The sequence below is a fragment of the Hemicordylus capensis genome, chromosome 7 (genome assembly GCF_027244095.1).
Source record: "Hemicordylus capensis ecotype Gifberg chromosome 7, rHemCap1.1.pri, whole genome shotgun sequence".
NCBI classification, from domain to species: Eukaryota; Metazoa; Chordata; class Lepidosauria; order Squamata; family Cordylidae; genus Hemicordylus; species Hemicordylus capensis.
Window position 1 is genome coordinate 35,136,596 of NC_069663.1, and position 14,510 is coordinate 35,151,105.

At 50.2% G+C, this 14,510-nt stretch overlaps 1 protein-coding gene across 8 annotated transcripts in view; it reads right to left on the reverse strand.

Annotated features, from left to right (window-relative positions):
* CSMD2 (CUB and Sushi multiple domains 2) overlaps positions 1–14,510 on the reverse strand; it is a 684,208-nt gene that overhangs the window by 45,561 nt on the left and 624,137 nt on the right. For all 8 annotated transcript variants that reach the window (XM_053267555.1, XM_053267553.1, XM_053267554.1 and 5 more), the window contains 2 exons: positions 11,051–11,224; positions 1,512–1,697 (listed from right to left, as the gene is read on the reverse strand). In XM_053267555.1, the coding sequence (XP_053123530.1) occupies positions 1,512–1,697; positions 11,051–11,224 (360 nt within the window). The remainder of the gene's footprint in view (positions 1–1,511; positions 1,698–11,050; positions 11,225–14,510) is intronic.

A 14,510-nucleotide genomic window follows, 5' to 3' on the forward strand; every position in this document is an offset into this window, starting at 1 on the left:
GTTAGTCTCCAGGTTGTCCCGAAGAAACCATATTACTCCTGTTCAATGGCCCCTCTAATTTTTTTCATCCCTGTGTGGAATGAGTTTTGTTCTGGGCGGCAGTATCAAGGCACCTGTGTGCGCACATGCATTCAGAGTGGGGCTTTCCTGATTCAATCTGAGTGGGATCTAAAATGATCCGAGCGGACATCCAAAAACATGTGAGCGTGTGCACGTCCGCACGCCTTAGAGGGAACAGTGCTCCTGTTTTGAAAGAACTATATTAGCTGCCAATAGGTTTCCAGACAAAGTGGTGGTTATTACCTATAAAGCCCTTAAAAGTTTGGGCCCAAGGTATTTAAGAGAACACCTTCTTCATTATGAACTCTGCCGCCTATTAAGAGGTTTGTCTGAGGGTGCCACCAGCTTGTTTGGTGGAGACTCAAAGGCGAGCCTTCTCTGTGGTTACCCCAGAGTCGTGGAAGGCACTTCCTGCTGATATTAGAACTGCTCCACCCCTGTTGGCTTTTAGGAAACAACTAAAAACACATTTCTTCAGTCAAGCTTTTTAACTGAAGTTTTAAAGTTGAATGTTATCAATTGTTTTAACTTCAGTTTATTTATATATGTTTTAAATGTGTTACATTTTTGCTTTGTTTAGTTGCTGTAAACCACCTAGAGACTTTGATAGCAGGTGGTATATAAATGTGCTAAATAAATAAATAAATAACAAATAAAATGAACACCGGCACAGTCATTCGTCCAAACATCTGAATGCAGGTGTGGCGCATTGTCTGAATAGGGCTTGTGCCTCACCGCATGACCTGGAGGTTCAGCCAAGGATGGAGCCAGGCCAAAAGCTCCATGGAGGAACAGGTGGCTGTATATCTGCAGAAGTGGCAAGCGATGCAGAAGATGCTGGTAAGCAGGCTAGCAGGGGTGAAGGCTTGCAAAGGAGAGGTAGAAGAGAACTGAGAAGTAAGGGTGGGCAAGCCGGCTCGAGGTCGAACAGCTTTGCACTTGGCATGGCCCGGCTCGAGGTTTTCTGTCACGACCCGGCCACACAAATGGCCAGTGTGCATGCGTGGTGGCCTCCAAAATGGCCACCACCAGTGCAGAGAGGCCTGTAATGGGCCAAAAAAGGGGTCAAAAGTGACTGGGGGGAGGAGGCAGGGGGAGGGGGGACATGAGAAGATCCCCACAGCCACAGCAGTACCCCTCCCCTCGAAGCCCTGCAATGGCGGTAAGTCTGCTCTCTCTCTGTATGTGAATTCCACCACCACCACCTGGGCCCGAACCAGTTCAGCCCAGAGCCAGACCAGGCCTGGTTCTAGTGTGCACAGAACTGGATTGGACCCAGTTTGGTTCGAGTCTGGTCCTACTCAAACCAAACTGGGTTTTCTAGTTTCATGCACACCCCTACGGAGAAGCCGGGTTTGCCCAAATGCTTCCGCACCTCCAATCCCTGCAACTTGGCTCCAACTCTGCTTGTATGGTACATGATGGATGACCAGTCTTTCACCCATACCCACCTTCACATTCTGGTTGTGTCCCACTCCAGGATCCATTGGCTTGACACATTCTCTGCAGCGACCCCCGGAGTGTGTAGCCTGGCTCACAGCTGAACCAGACCGTGCTTTCCACACCTAACTCATTCCCCCCATGCCGAATGCCGTGAGAAGGGATTCCTGGATCACCACAAAGTCCTCGGAGGCTTCCTGCCAGAGGGAAAGATAATTAAAAAAAAAAAAAAAAAACCCGCATCAGCTAACCACCACTGCATCTTGAGACAACACCATTTCCCTTGTTCTGTTATTTTCTTTTGTCCTGTGTTCCACTCCTCCTAAATTCTGGTTTAACTACAAGAATTTCAAAAATTAACTCAGCGCTGGAACATTCATAGTTTGCTAAACCCAGCAGAGCTGTTTTATGTGGAAAAGTCACTGCTTCGCACAGGCTCCCATGGGACAGGGGAAGAACCATCAGCAGCCCACTGTGACCAGTTTGATTGTCACTTTGCAGATAAAGTTGCTTGCATCCGTGCTGATTTGGACTCCAGGGTTTTGGCAGTTCCAGGAGACGTGCCTCGGCCACCATCTGGTCCAATTGTGATAGATTCGTTTGAGTTAGTGCAGCCTGAGGAAGTGGGCAAGATCCTAGGCAGTGTGTGGGAAACATCATGCACTCTGGACCCTTGCTCTTCACAGCTAGTAAAATCTGCTAGGGAAGGAACAGGTAGGTGGTTGGAGCCAATTATCAATGCTTCAATAATGGAGGGCAAGATGCCATCGAGCCTCATGCAGGTGGTGGTAAGATCACTATTAAAAAAGCCCTCCCTTGATTTCATCAACCTTGATAACTTTTGGCCTGTTTCAAATCTTCCATTTTAAGGAAGGCGATAGAGTGTGTGGTATCTGTCCAGCTGAAAAGGATCGTGGACAATATGGATACGCTAGACCTTTGGTTCAAATTGGAGTTTGGGCACTGCAAACTGCAGATCTGCTGCGCCAGCATTACATCCGGATGCTGGCACCATAGTTTCGGCCCCATGGAACCGGTGTTGAGGAAGGAAGCGTCTCCCTCCCTCCAGCCCGATTGGCTGTGTGGGCTGTCCTTCTGTCAAGAAGGAAGCCCGCACCATAAACTCTCCCGCCTCTCTGCAGTCTCTCTGACTGCGGAGAGGCATCTCTCCCCAACATCTGAATGTGGGCAGGAGGGAGGGGTGGGTGGAACCAGGGTCCATTGGATCCATGGTTACATCTGAATGGGGCCACCGGATTTCATATTACATGTATGTAATATGAAAATGTATGAATTTGTGTGTCACACAAAGTCTGAGTGCATGCCCTCTTCTTTGTGACTGGGAAGCCCCCAGTGCTAGATTTATTACGGACTCTGACCACTTGTGAGGGTCTTGGATGGTGTGGTCAACTATCCCTGGCCTAGGAGGAGAGATACTCAAGGGCTTATACATTTCTGACTTGCAAAGGATGCCAGCTGTGGTTCGCCAGGAGAAAAAGCCACCCCTTCCCATTTCAGTAGGCGTCATCCTCAGACTTTAAAGCCTATTTCTGCAGCCCAGTGGACTAGAAACGTGCTTACCTTGTGAAGGTCTTTTTTCCCTAGTCTGGAGATCATCAGTATGGGATCAAGCACTGAGCATGCCCAAGGCAGACCAGAAGTTTGATTGAAGATCCTCCCACTGCACGGTATCATCCCCAGTTCCGGGACTGTTGCGAAATGGCGAAGAGGACCTGAAACGCTCTGCCGAGAGATAACTAAACATATAAACAAGGAGAGAACTACCAGCTGAAGAAGGTAAGAGAGAGAAAAATGAACCAGGCGAAAGGAAGACAGGCAAGAATAGTAAGCTGTAACCCTGGAGACATACCTCCTCCCAAAAACGAATGAGCCCCGACTCTGAGAATGGAGGGCACAGACATCCGGGAGGGCCTGATGATCTCCAGACTAGGGAAAAAGGACCTTCACAAGGTAAGACCCAATGTTCCTTTCCCCCCTGTCTGGAGATCATCAGTATGGGACATACCCAAGCCGATAAGAACATGTCCCAGTAACGGGCGGGGAGGATGTCACACCACCTGTTGAAGAACCCTGCGGCCAAAGGCAGCCTGAGACTCCAAGAAGGAAGGAATTTTGTAGTGGTGAATAAAGGGAGTGATAGAGCTCCAGGTTGCAGCTCTACAGATTTCTGCTAGTGGGGTATGGGAAGAAAAAGCCGCGGAGACAGTGGCACTGCGGGTGGAATGAGCCGTAATACCCAGTGGCGGATTCAGCCCCAGGGATTCATAAGCTATTTTAATACATGCCCTGATCCAAGCCACCAAGGATGATTTGGAAGGATGATGACCCAGGTTATGAGGAGAGAAGGAGACGAATAGTGCATCTGACTTCCTGATGTCCTTAGTCCGTCGAACATAGAAGCGCAGTGAGGGCGTTCAGAACCTTGTTAAGGTTCCAAGACGGGAAACGCGGAATTGGAGGTGGAGCCAAGTTCGATGCCCCTTTGAGGAAGCAAGAGATGTGAGGATGGAGAGACTGCGTACCAGGATCGGAGAGTTGGAGGATAGATGCCAGCGCGGACACCTGCCTGCGCAAGGTGGCAGGCTTGAGATGTAGTCCCAAACCTGCTTGCAAAAAATCCAGGACCTCCGGAACCCCTGCCGAAAGAGGGTTAAGGCGCTTCGCGCGGGCCCATCCTGCAAAGGCTGCCCATGTAGCCTGGTAGATTCATTGAGTGGATGGACGCCGGGAGGCCAAGATCGTGTTCAGAACCTGGGAGGAGTAACCTGCGGCCTTCAGGAGGTCGCGTTCAATGTCCACGCGCAGAGCTGTAGCCAATTTGGATCTGGATGACGAAGCGGTCCTTGGAGAAGCAGGTCTGGATGCTGAGAAAGACGCCACGGTGGGGCTGCACTGAGGTTGACCAGATCCGCGAACCATGTCCGTCTGGGCCAATAAGGGGCTATGAGGATGACTCTGGCTTTTTCCAATCGAATCTTCCTGACCATCTGAGCGAGAATGGGAGTGGGAGGGAAGGCCTAAAGAAGAGCCTTTGGCCATGGGAGAGAGAGGGAGTCCGTTCCTGCTGCTGCTGGAGTGTGGTATCTTGTGAAGAATTTTGGAAGTTGAGTGTTTACGGGGGACGCGAAGAGATCTATCAAAGGAGTGCCAAAGCGCTGCGCTATCTGCATGAAGACCTGGGGGTGAAGGCTCCATTCGGAAGGGTCGACCTGGTGCCTGCTCAGCCAATCCGCCATGGTGTTGTCCGTTCCGCTCAGATGTTCTGCTTTGATGGAGAGGAGATTCTCCTCTGCCCACTGGAATAAGAGGTTTGTTTCTGACATCAGGCCCTTGGAGTGCGTGCCTCCTTGACGGTTTATGTGCGCCTTGGTGGTCGTGTTGTCGGTTCTGAGGAGGACGTGGGACCCCTGAATGCAGTCCTGGAAGGCCAGTAGGGCGAGCCTGGCTGCTCGAAGTTCGAGGCGATTGATGCTCCACGAGGACTCCTGGGAGGACCACAGGCCCTGAACTGGGCAGTCCTGGCACACTGCCCCCCATCCCGAGAGACTGGCATTGGAGGTAATTAGAATCCTGTCTGGCTCCGTGAAGAGAAGACCTTTCTGTACTGAGGGAGAAACCCACCATAGGAAGGAACGTCAAACCTTGTTGGTCAGGTCTAATGTCATGTGAGTGCCTGAGGTTATGTAGTCCTGGAACGGGAGTAAGAGCCATTGTAGAGGCCTGGAGTGCCATCTGGCCCATGGAACGCATTCCATTGCTGCTATCATCATTCCTAAGAGTTGAGCTAGAAGCAACACGTCCGCCGATTCGGAGTGGAGAAGAGGCTGAAGTAGGGTGGAGATTTTGATCCTCCTGTCTTCTGGAAGAAAGACCAGAGCAGGAACGGTGTGAAATACTACTCCTAGATGTTGAAGGGATTGAGAGGGATGCAGGTGGCTCTTGTCCCAATTTATCACAAATCTGTGGTCCTTGAGACAATCCAGGGTGGCCTGGACATGGCGAGAGGCCGTCCCGAAGGAGGGCACTCTCACGAGTAAATCGTCTAAGTACGGATGTATCCGTATGCCCTGGAGGTGAAGGTGCGCCGTGATGGCCGCCATAAGTTTGGTGAACACCCGTGGGGCCGTGGATAGGCCGAATTGGAGAGCACAGTACTGCAAGTGGCGACCGCTGTAGAAGAAATGAAGGTATTTCCTGGTCGCCTGGTGGATGGGCACATGCAGGTAGGCCTTGGAGAGGTCGATGGAAGCCAGGAATTTGTTGGGAAGGACCGCCTGTTTGATGGAGCGGAGTGATTCCATCTGGAATTTCTGTTTCCTCACAAAACAGTTGAGGCGTCTTAGATTCAGTACCGCCCGTCTGGACCCGTCTTTCTTGGGGACCAAGAATAACAGCGAGTAAACGCTGGAACATTTTTCTGTGCAGGGAACCGGTTCGACTACCCCTATGTTGAGGAGGTGTTGAATCGCTTCGAGCATCAGACGACGTTTCTCGGGGCGCCTTGAAGATGGCGTAGCGAAGAAAGAATCTGGAGGAGGCGATGAGAAGTTTATTGCGTAACCGTGAGTGACGGTGTCTAAGACCCATTGATCCTGAGAAGTGGATTGCCAGGTGAGGGTGAAATGCTGAAGTCTGCCTCCTATGGGCAGATAGTCATTGCCTTTTTCCAAAGTGGTTAGAGGGATTGGGAGACTTGAGGCCTGACTGTCTAAAGTTGCCCCTGCCCCTGGGCCTCCACTGAGATCTACTGAAGCCTCTAAAGGAGGGTTGTCTGAAGTCTCCCGATCTGGAGGAGGCCTGAAACTGTGGTTGCCTGAAGGAACGAAAGGAATAGCTCTGGTTACGTGGGTACCTGCGGAAATCCCGCCTAGTGGTGGGCATAACTTTTCTCTTATCTTTGGAGTCCACCAGGACCGAATCTAAAGGGGGGGCCAAATAGATTGGTGCCTGAGTAAGGGGAGGCCTGAAGGGCCATCCTAGATTTAGTGTCGACCTGCCAGCCTTTTAACCAGAGGGATCTGCAGAGGGCGACTGCCGAAGCCAGCGAACGCGAAGCATACTGTACACAATCGAGGCTAGAGTCTGCCATGAAGGCAGAGGCCTTGGCTAACTTATTCAGGCCTTGTCTCAGCTGGGTATGACCGGGAGGAACCAGAGCTGCAAGCTGCTTAATCCAGAGGATGGAAGCTCGTGCGAAAATAGAGTTAGAGGTAGCCATTTTAATAATGGTGGCTGAAGCCTCGTGGGCCTTCTTTAAAAGGGAGTCATTCTTTTTATCTTCTGTGGTTTTAAGCTGCTCTTGCCCTTCCACATTGAGGAGGGAACCCGAAACCATTTGGACTACGGGGGGGGTCCACTTTGGGTGTAGCTAAAAGAGCTGACACCTCTGTAGACAGATTATAGTGTTTCTTGGGTAGTGTACCAATGGGCCCCAATAACGTGGGGAAGGGCACTGAAACGGAAGCCCCAGAGGAGGAAGGAAAAACCTCCTGGTCAAACTCAGAGGGGGGTACAACATCAGCGGAAGAAACATCCTTAATAGCCCGCTTAGCTTTAGAAAGGATAACCTCAAAGTCTTGAGAAGAAAAAAGACGAGGAGAGATAGAGGGCACAGGTGTGGATTCCTCCTCAGATAATTCGCCCTCTTCTTTGTCTGGCTTCCCGTCCGGGTTGATGGGGGGTTCGCTATCGGAGATAGGGTGAGTGGGGGCAGGGAGGGAGGGTAGGATAGGATTAGGAATAAGGGGCATTCCCTCCCCGTCCTTCCTGGGAAGCTTAGGTAAAGGGAGAGCCGACCTAGAGTCAGAGGAGGATGAAGAAACATGCCTGCACCTTTTACGCTTGTGAAAGGAATTAGGCGCGAAATGACCTCTCTCGAAGAGAGGAATAGCCTCCCTGCATGGACTAGAAGTGGGCGACGAGGAGGAGAGTCTGCCTCTAACTCTAGGCGCTCGGGAAACCGGAGCGGCCGGCAAGAGAGGGGGGGCGGGGGGAACCGACCCCAAACCACTTGGAGGAAGGTTAGGCTGAGTGGGCAGCAGGAGAAGACATTCATTAATAAAGAAAGTTTTGAGCCAGCCCGCTACGTCTGGAGACAATTGAGAGATAGGGGGGCCCGTTACAGTACCTGCGCCGTCCGGAGCAGAAGCCGGGAGGGAGATTGGAGGAGGAGCGGTAGCCTGGACGCTCTCGGGCGGGCGGCTGGAAATGGCAGCCGAGACTTGAGCCGCGAGCAGCGGGGGAGGAAGCCCGCCCTCTACAGGCATTGCTGGTGAAGTGCCCAGAGAAAAGGACTCGCCCGAAGGGAGGGAGTCATCCTTACCCCGTTTGGTTTTCGATTCCTTTTGCCGGCGGGAACGCTTGAAGACTGCCTGTACAAGAAGGCGCTCACTCAGCCGAACGGATGCGGACAATTTCATAGCCTTTTTGGCTTTTTCCTTCCCTTCTTTGCTCGTCTTCTTTTTGGCTGCTTTGCGTGGGGAGAGCAGCTGGGGCGGGGGAAGGGCCGCCGCCGAGGCGGGGTAGGCCGTCCCCGAGGTAGAAGGGGTGCCTGGGTCAGGCAGGGGGAAATCCGGGTTTCCCTCAGGTGCCGCAGTGCCCTCAGATAGGGGGCCATGCAAAAGCTCCTCCGTGTGTGCTACCTCCATGAAGCCCCCGAGCAGAGTGCCAACAAAATGAACAGTAAAAATGAAAGTAACTAACCAATCAGCCAAATTGAAAAACAAAAAACAAGGTTGGAAAATTTTGGCAAAGAAAGTAAGCTAAGGCAGTCTCCTTCCCTACTGGCACACTCAGAAAGAAAAAGGAGAGAACAAACGGATCCTCAAAGCAGAGCGATAAAGTATGCGACCAAGCCTTGAGCAAGACAGACCGGAACTGGGGATGATACCGTGCGGTGGGAGGATCTTCAATCAAACTTCCGGTCTGCCTTGGGCATGCTCAGTGCTTGATCCCATACTGATGATCTCCAGACAGGGGAAAATGGAAATGACGTGCCACTGGGTAGAACATCAATTGTAAACACAGCCTCTAGTGGCTCTGAGTCAACTGCTAGCCAGGTGTCCAGCTCGGTAGTAGCAGCTGTTGCTGTTCTGGGGTACCTTTCATTTGGTTTGCCAGTGCTGGTCTCCTTCAAACCCAAAAACTTGCAAGATGTTTCAAAGCCACCCGTTGTCTGCACAGAGATGGAGCTGCCGACTTTATTGGGAATCCAGTGGAGAAACAGATGCTCCAGTGAGCCAGCATGTCATTGGCTCTCAGAGGAACACCAGTTCAGTCAAGGAGGGTATCTTTGAATGGCTGCTTTGACAGATGGGACAGTGCCTGTGCTTCTTCACATATGGCAGTCATCTGTTGTTGGCTCCCCTCTCCCGCTCCGTAAGCAGCTTTGAAAACACAGCCGGTCCCCAGACTGGGCATGGTTTTCAATCTCCTCCTGTGATTGCTACTGTGCCTCCTTCATTTACGCTCCTTGTAATCAGACATGGGGGGAACTGAACCCAGGATCTTCTGCATGCAAAATGCTACCAAGGGGCTTACGGCCCCCTTTCCTGCAGCTTTGCAGGGCTGATGTAAACTCCTAATGAGAACTTTCATCTTTTATCAAAAGGATTTGCTTGCCAAACAAGGAGTAAAAACACCCTCCAGGGTAGGAATCACAGTACCTGGAAGTGATTCGGAGCACCTCTGCCCCCTTGACCAATGCTGTGAGGCAGAGCTACCAACTCAGCATTCCCAGAATTCAGATCACTAGACTACAGGCAGGGTAATTTTTTAAAAAGAAAAATGATGGTGGAACATGCAAATTGGAGATGAGTGGAACATAGGAAGCTGCCTTATACCAAGTCAGGCCATAGGTCCATCCAGCTCAGGATTGTCTACACCAGGCCTGCTCAACTTAGGCCCCCCAGCTGTTTTTGGACTACAACTCCCATAATCCCCAGCCACAATGGCTAATAGCCAGCGATTATGGGAACTGTAGGCCAACATCTGCAGGAGGGCGAAAGTTGAGCAGGCCTGATCTACACAGACTGGCAGTGGAATCTCCAAGGTTGTAGGTAGGAGTCTCTCTCAGCCCTATCTTGGAGATGCCAGGCAAAGAACTTGGAAGCTTCAGCATATAAGCAGGCAGATGCTCTTCCCAGAGTGGCCCCATCCCCTAAGGAGTACATCTTACAGTGCTCACATGTAGTCTCCCATTCATATGCAAACCAGGGTGGACCCTGCTTAGCAAAGGGGGCAATTCATGCTTGCTGCCACAAGACCAGCTCTCCTTCCCCTGAGTGAGCTTCCTCAGAATAACTTCAGATAGACTTGGAAATGAATTATTTCTCACTCCACTCCCTCAAATCAGAAATAACTTGGGTCCTCATCCAATTAAACCAAGGCTCAAAAAAGAAGCCTCCTAGCAAGGTAAGAGAGAAATGCCTGTCTTGTTTAGCAAATAGGTTTGTTTTAAAGGGCTGCACCTTGGAAAATTGGGAGAGGGTCTCCATGGGGGAGCCTCTGATCCTTAGGAAACCAGACACTGGAAGGAAGTGCTAATTCCTTTCTGCTCAGATTTGAATCTGAGTCAGAGAAGAATTTGGGAGTTTGCATGCTTCTTCTAGGAGGTGAGATTTAACAAAAGTCACTTGCAAATCTGAGCCAGTAGAATTTCACTGGCATCAGTTTGCTATCTGAAGTGGTATTAGTCCAGCAATGGACATATCAAAGGAACCCACCAATATCTTGCTGAAACTGTAAAACGTTCGTATCCCACAAAGGGGAAAGGACCATTCTGGTAGATATCCCATAGGAATAGATGAATCTGCCTTAGAACAAGTCAGACCATTAGTCCATCTTGCTCAGAATGCCCTACAGAGATTCTCCTGGGATTTCAGACAGGGGTCTTTCCCAGGCCTGTATAACTATATGGGGGGCTGGATCAGATGGTGCTTCATCCACCGGCCCAACGACATGCAATAAGGATATGTGGCCCGCCTTCCAGAACATCAGGACCCCAAAAACATACATGTGGGTGAGATTTGTGGGTGAGATTTGAATCAGAAGTTCTTTACTCCAAAACGGTTTCAGGGAGACCACACCAGAAATTCATACTTCTTGAGGGCTGCACGTGCACCGACCCACGAGACGTGCTCTGAACATGTTTGTGGCGAACTATAAAACCAAGGGTGGCTCGGGGGGGTGGGGGTGGAGCAAGGGGGGCAAATGCCCACTCAGACAAGTACTCCCCCACCTTCCCCCCATTTGTTTCAGAAACCTAATATGATGGGACATAGCTCACCCACTCAGAAATACACTTTGCCCCTTCTGTGCTTCCACACCATTTTTTATTGGAGGGGGGGAGGTGCCACTAACCCTCACATTTCCCCCCTGCCAGTATGCGGCTTGTTGGTCTGCAGCCTGCTTAATTCTATGAATGGAAATGTGGGAATAAGTTGCTGGTGCTGTCCCCCTTGTGGTTCTATTTGAGAAAGACAGAGAGACCATTAGCATCAACCCCAACGGTGCCACCACCGAGCCCCACCTGAGCAGTGAGGGAGGGAGCCGCTCCAGCGCCCGTCGAGCTGACACATGCGGGTAGAGTTGCCAATCAAGCTCCTCCCCTCCAGGCAGCTGTAACGCACCACCGAGCCAACGGTATAGATGTCCCCTGAAATCTGGGCATAGGGTGGTGACCCGGGGTGACCGCAGGAGACCACTGAAACAAAGGTGACAAAATGCTTGTAAGTCTAGTGTTAGCTTCCCGGCACAAACATCCAGAAGGAGAACAGAAAGGCCTCTGACTGCTACCAGTGCTGGCAGCATCAGCCTGACTCTCACCCCACCCACCAAGAATAGCTTTGGGACCATTTCTTACTCTAGTTTTTATTTATTTATTTATTTATTTATTATCAACAAGCATTTATATACTGATTTTCAACAAAAGGTTCTCAACATGATTGACACAGAAAAAGAAATAAGATGGTTCCCTAATGGTGCAGCAGGGAAATGACTTGACTAGCAAGCTAGAGTTTGCTGGTTCAAATCCCCACTGGTATGTTTCCCAGACTATGGGGAATACATATCAGGCAGCACCAAGATAGGAAGGTGCTGAAAGGCATCATCTCATACTATGTGGGAAATGGCAATGGTAATAAACCCCTCCTGTATTCTACCGAAGGCAACCACAGGGCGCCAGGAGTCGACACCGATTCGAGGGCACTTTTCCTTTACCTGTCCCCAGAGGGTCCATAAAGAAACATAACAGCCGCTGGAAGGATGTTATAGTGTGAATGAGTAGGGACCGTTGCTCTCCCTCTGCTAAACATAAGAGAGTCATCACTTTCAAAGGTGCCTCTTTGTGTAGTTCCCCGGGCTGGTTCCCAAACTGTGTGCCCAAAGAGGGCCTGAAGATGGTTCCCTGTCATAAAGGGGCTCACAATTAAAAAAGAAACCCAAGGGAGACACCAGCAACAGCCACCAGAAAGTTGCTATGTTGGGGTTGGATAGGGCCAGATACTCCCCTACTGCTAAACATAAGAGAACAGCCACTTTATTACTTATTTATTTGACGTATTTGTATACCACCTACTACCAAAATCTCTAGGCAGTTTACAACATTAATCATTAATCGATATTTAAAAGGTGCCTCTCAGTTAGCAGAGACATATATCCATGAAAAGCCAGAGAGGCTCCAGGGAATGCCTAGATCTTTTTTTTTTTTTTTGGGGGGGGGGGGGACTTTCAGTCCCATTTTGGAGTACCAGCAGTTCAGACCTAGTGACCAGAAATGGTTCATGGTCATGGTGTCTCTCTGAGAGGGGAATCCATGGGACCCATGGTGGGATCCCTCAGGGCAGGGGTTCCCAAACTTAGGTTTCCAGATCTTGTTGGATGGCAACTTCGATCACCATTTTAACTGAGTGAACAGCCACCAGAGTGGACCCCCATGCATCGGGACTGTGGAGAGGGCCAGGAGTTTTGACTGCAGAACAAAAACACTCCTTCCTTTGTGGGGCAGGGAGTCTGGGGGTCCACTAACTGGGCTAACTGACCCCAAAGAAAGGAGATTTTTTGTTCTGCAGTAAAAACCCCTACCCCCTAGTGGGGGCTAACCCTCCCCCATTAAATAGCAGTCTGGCCACAATCTCCATCAGAACAATAGTGGGGGTGTCCCAATAGTTGGGGGTCAAAGCCCCCTACCAGGGTTTTGATCCAGAGGGACCCCTAAAGCAACCCAAAGACCACCAGCCCTCCTCATGTGCATAATGCCACATGTAGTCCGGCCCTTGCACGGGTGATGCCTCATCTAGAATGGCTTGCAAATACCGTCTTTCACGGTTTCGTCCTGGCACCTGGAGGAGAGAGAGAGCTTCTCAAGGATCCAGCTTCTCCCATGATCATTATATCTGCTATGACAGGAGCGGCTCATCCAAACTAGCCAGGGAGTGGGGGCCAAGGAGGCACAGCTGCCCCTCTTTCCTGGAGCTTCACTTGCTCTTCTCTCTCCTGCCCCGTGATGCCTGCAGGCTGGCCATTCGTCAGGCAGAGCTGTGCAGTTGACCATGCAGCTCTACCTGATGAATGGCCAGCCTGCAGGCGGCACAGCTGAGTGGGAGACAGAGGAGCGAATGGAGCTCTGGGAAGGAAAGGTGGCTGTGCCTCCTTTGCCGCCCCCCACAGCCCGTTAGGACAACCCGCTCCTGTGGGTTGGAGGGTTCTTAATGTGGAAGAGGATCTTTGCCACCAAGGTCTGTCTGTCTTTACCCCACTGCTCCCTCTCTCCTCGATGATGAGTTCTAAAAATGCTGGTGACATTTGGATGGAATATGCTAAATGTACTCCTTAATAACAAAAAGCGGGTGGGAGGGGGGACTGAACAACTGTGCTTGCATATTTAGGCTTTTTTATTTTCATTTTAAGGCTCCTGGCACTAAGCTGAGAGTAGGACCAAGCCAAGATTTCCAAAGAGAGGCTTTGAGAGTGAACGCTTAAGAACTCACGCTGTGGCAAATAATTCAATAACCGATCCTCCAGGAATGGTCCCTAAGCTAAAATACAGCAGCAGTGCTGGCACTTTTAAGGATTAACAATTTCCAATGGGCCATATGTCATGAATACATAATTCATCTATCCTAATAAAGTGGGTTTCTGTTGCCCGCCCCCCACCCAATTGCTGGAACTTAGCAATAATGTCTCTTGGTAACCCTTCCCCACAAAGATTCTTAATATTCCTGGATCTTTTAGATAAGCCTTTGGATACCTGCTTCTTCCATAAACTGGTTCTGTTGAGGCCAACCAGCAGACACAGGAATTCTTCCTGGCCTGAACCTTTGCTCTTCTTCCTAGTGGATTTACAACAGTTCCTATGCTGCCCCTGTGCCCCATCCTGGCCACTAGCAGGGGGTCCTCTTTCAGTTCAGTCTGGGAAGATGGACTCCTTACATATCCATATTGTGCCTGAGCAGTCAAGCTACCAAAATAATCTCCAGACTTTGAGACTTCTGTCACTGGCACATGAACACATCTATGTTGTGTCCCTGTCTACATTTCCTTTTGATGTGCAATTCTTCTTCCTTTGTCTGTTTAAATTGCTGTCATTTTTTAAAATGCTTATTGCCAAGTCCTACGCTGTGAGGTGATTTTTATATTTATTAAGGGGCTGGTGGTGGAGGAAAAGGAGATTTCCATCCTGGTCCTCCTCTCACCCTGTTGCCAAACCCGCATAAAGCAACCTGAGAAGTCCTTCTAGTTGTATTGACACTCTTTCTTGCTTTTCTCAACATTCCATGGATGTTTTGGACAAGTAAGAACCTTCAAATTCACCTTGAAACTTTTGCTTTAGGCAAAAGTGGATGGCAACTCTAGTTTCAGGCTCTCTAAACATTGCCTAGTGGTGTGGTTCTTCCCCAACCCCAGGGTCCCAAGATGACATCTATTGCAGGAGATGACATCTACAACAGTTTGGCCAACAATCTGCATCTATGCATTCTGTGGGTCCCAGT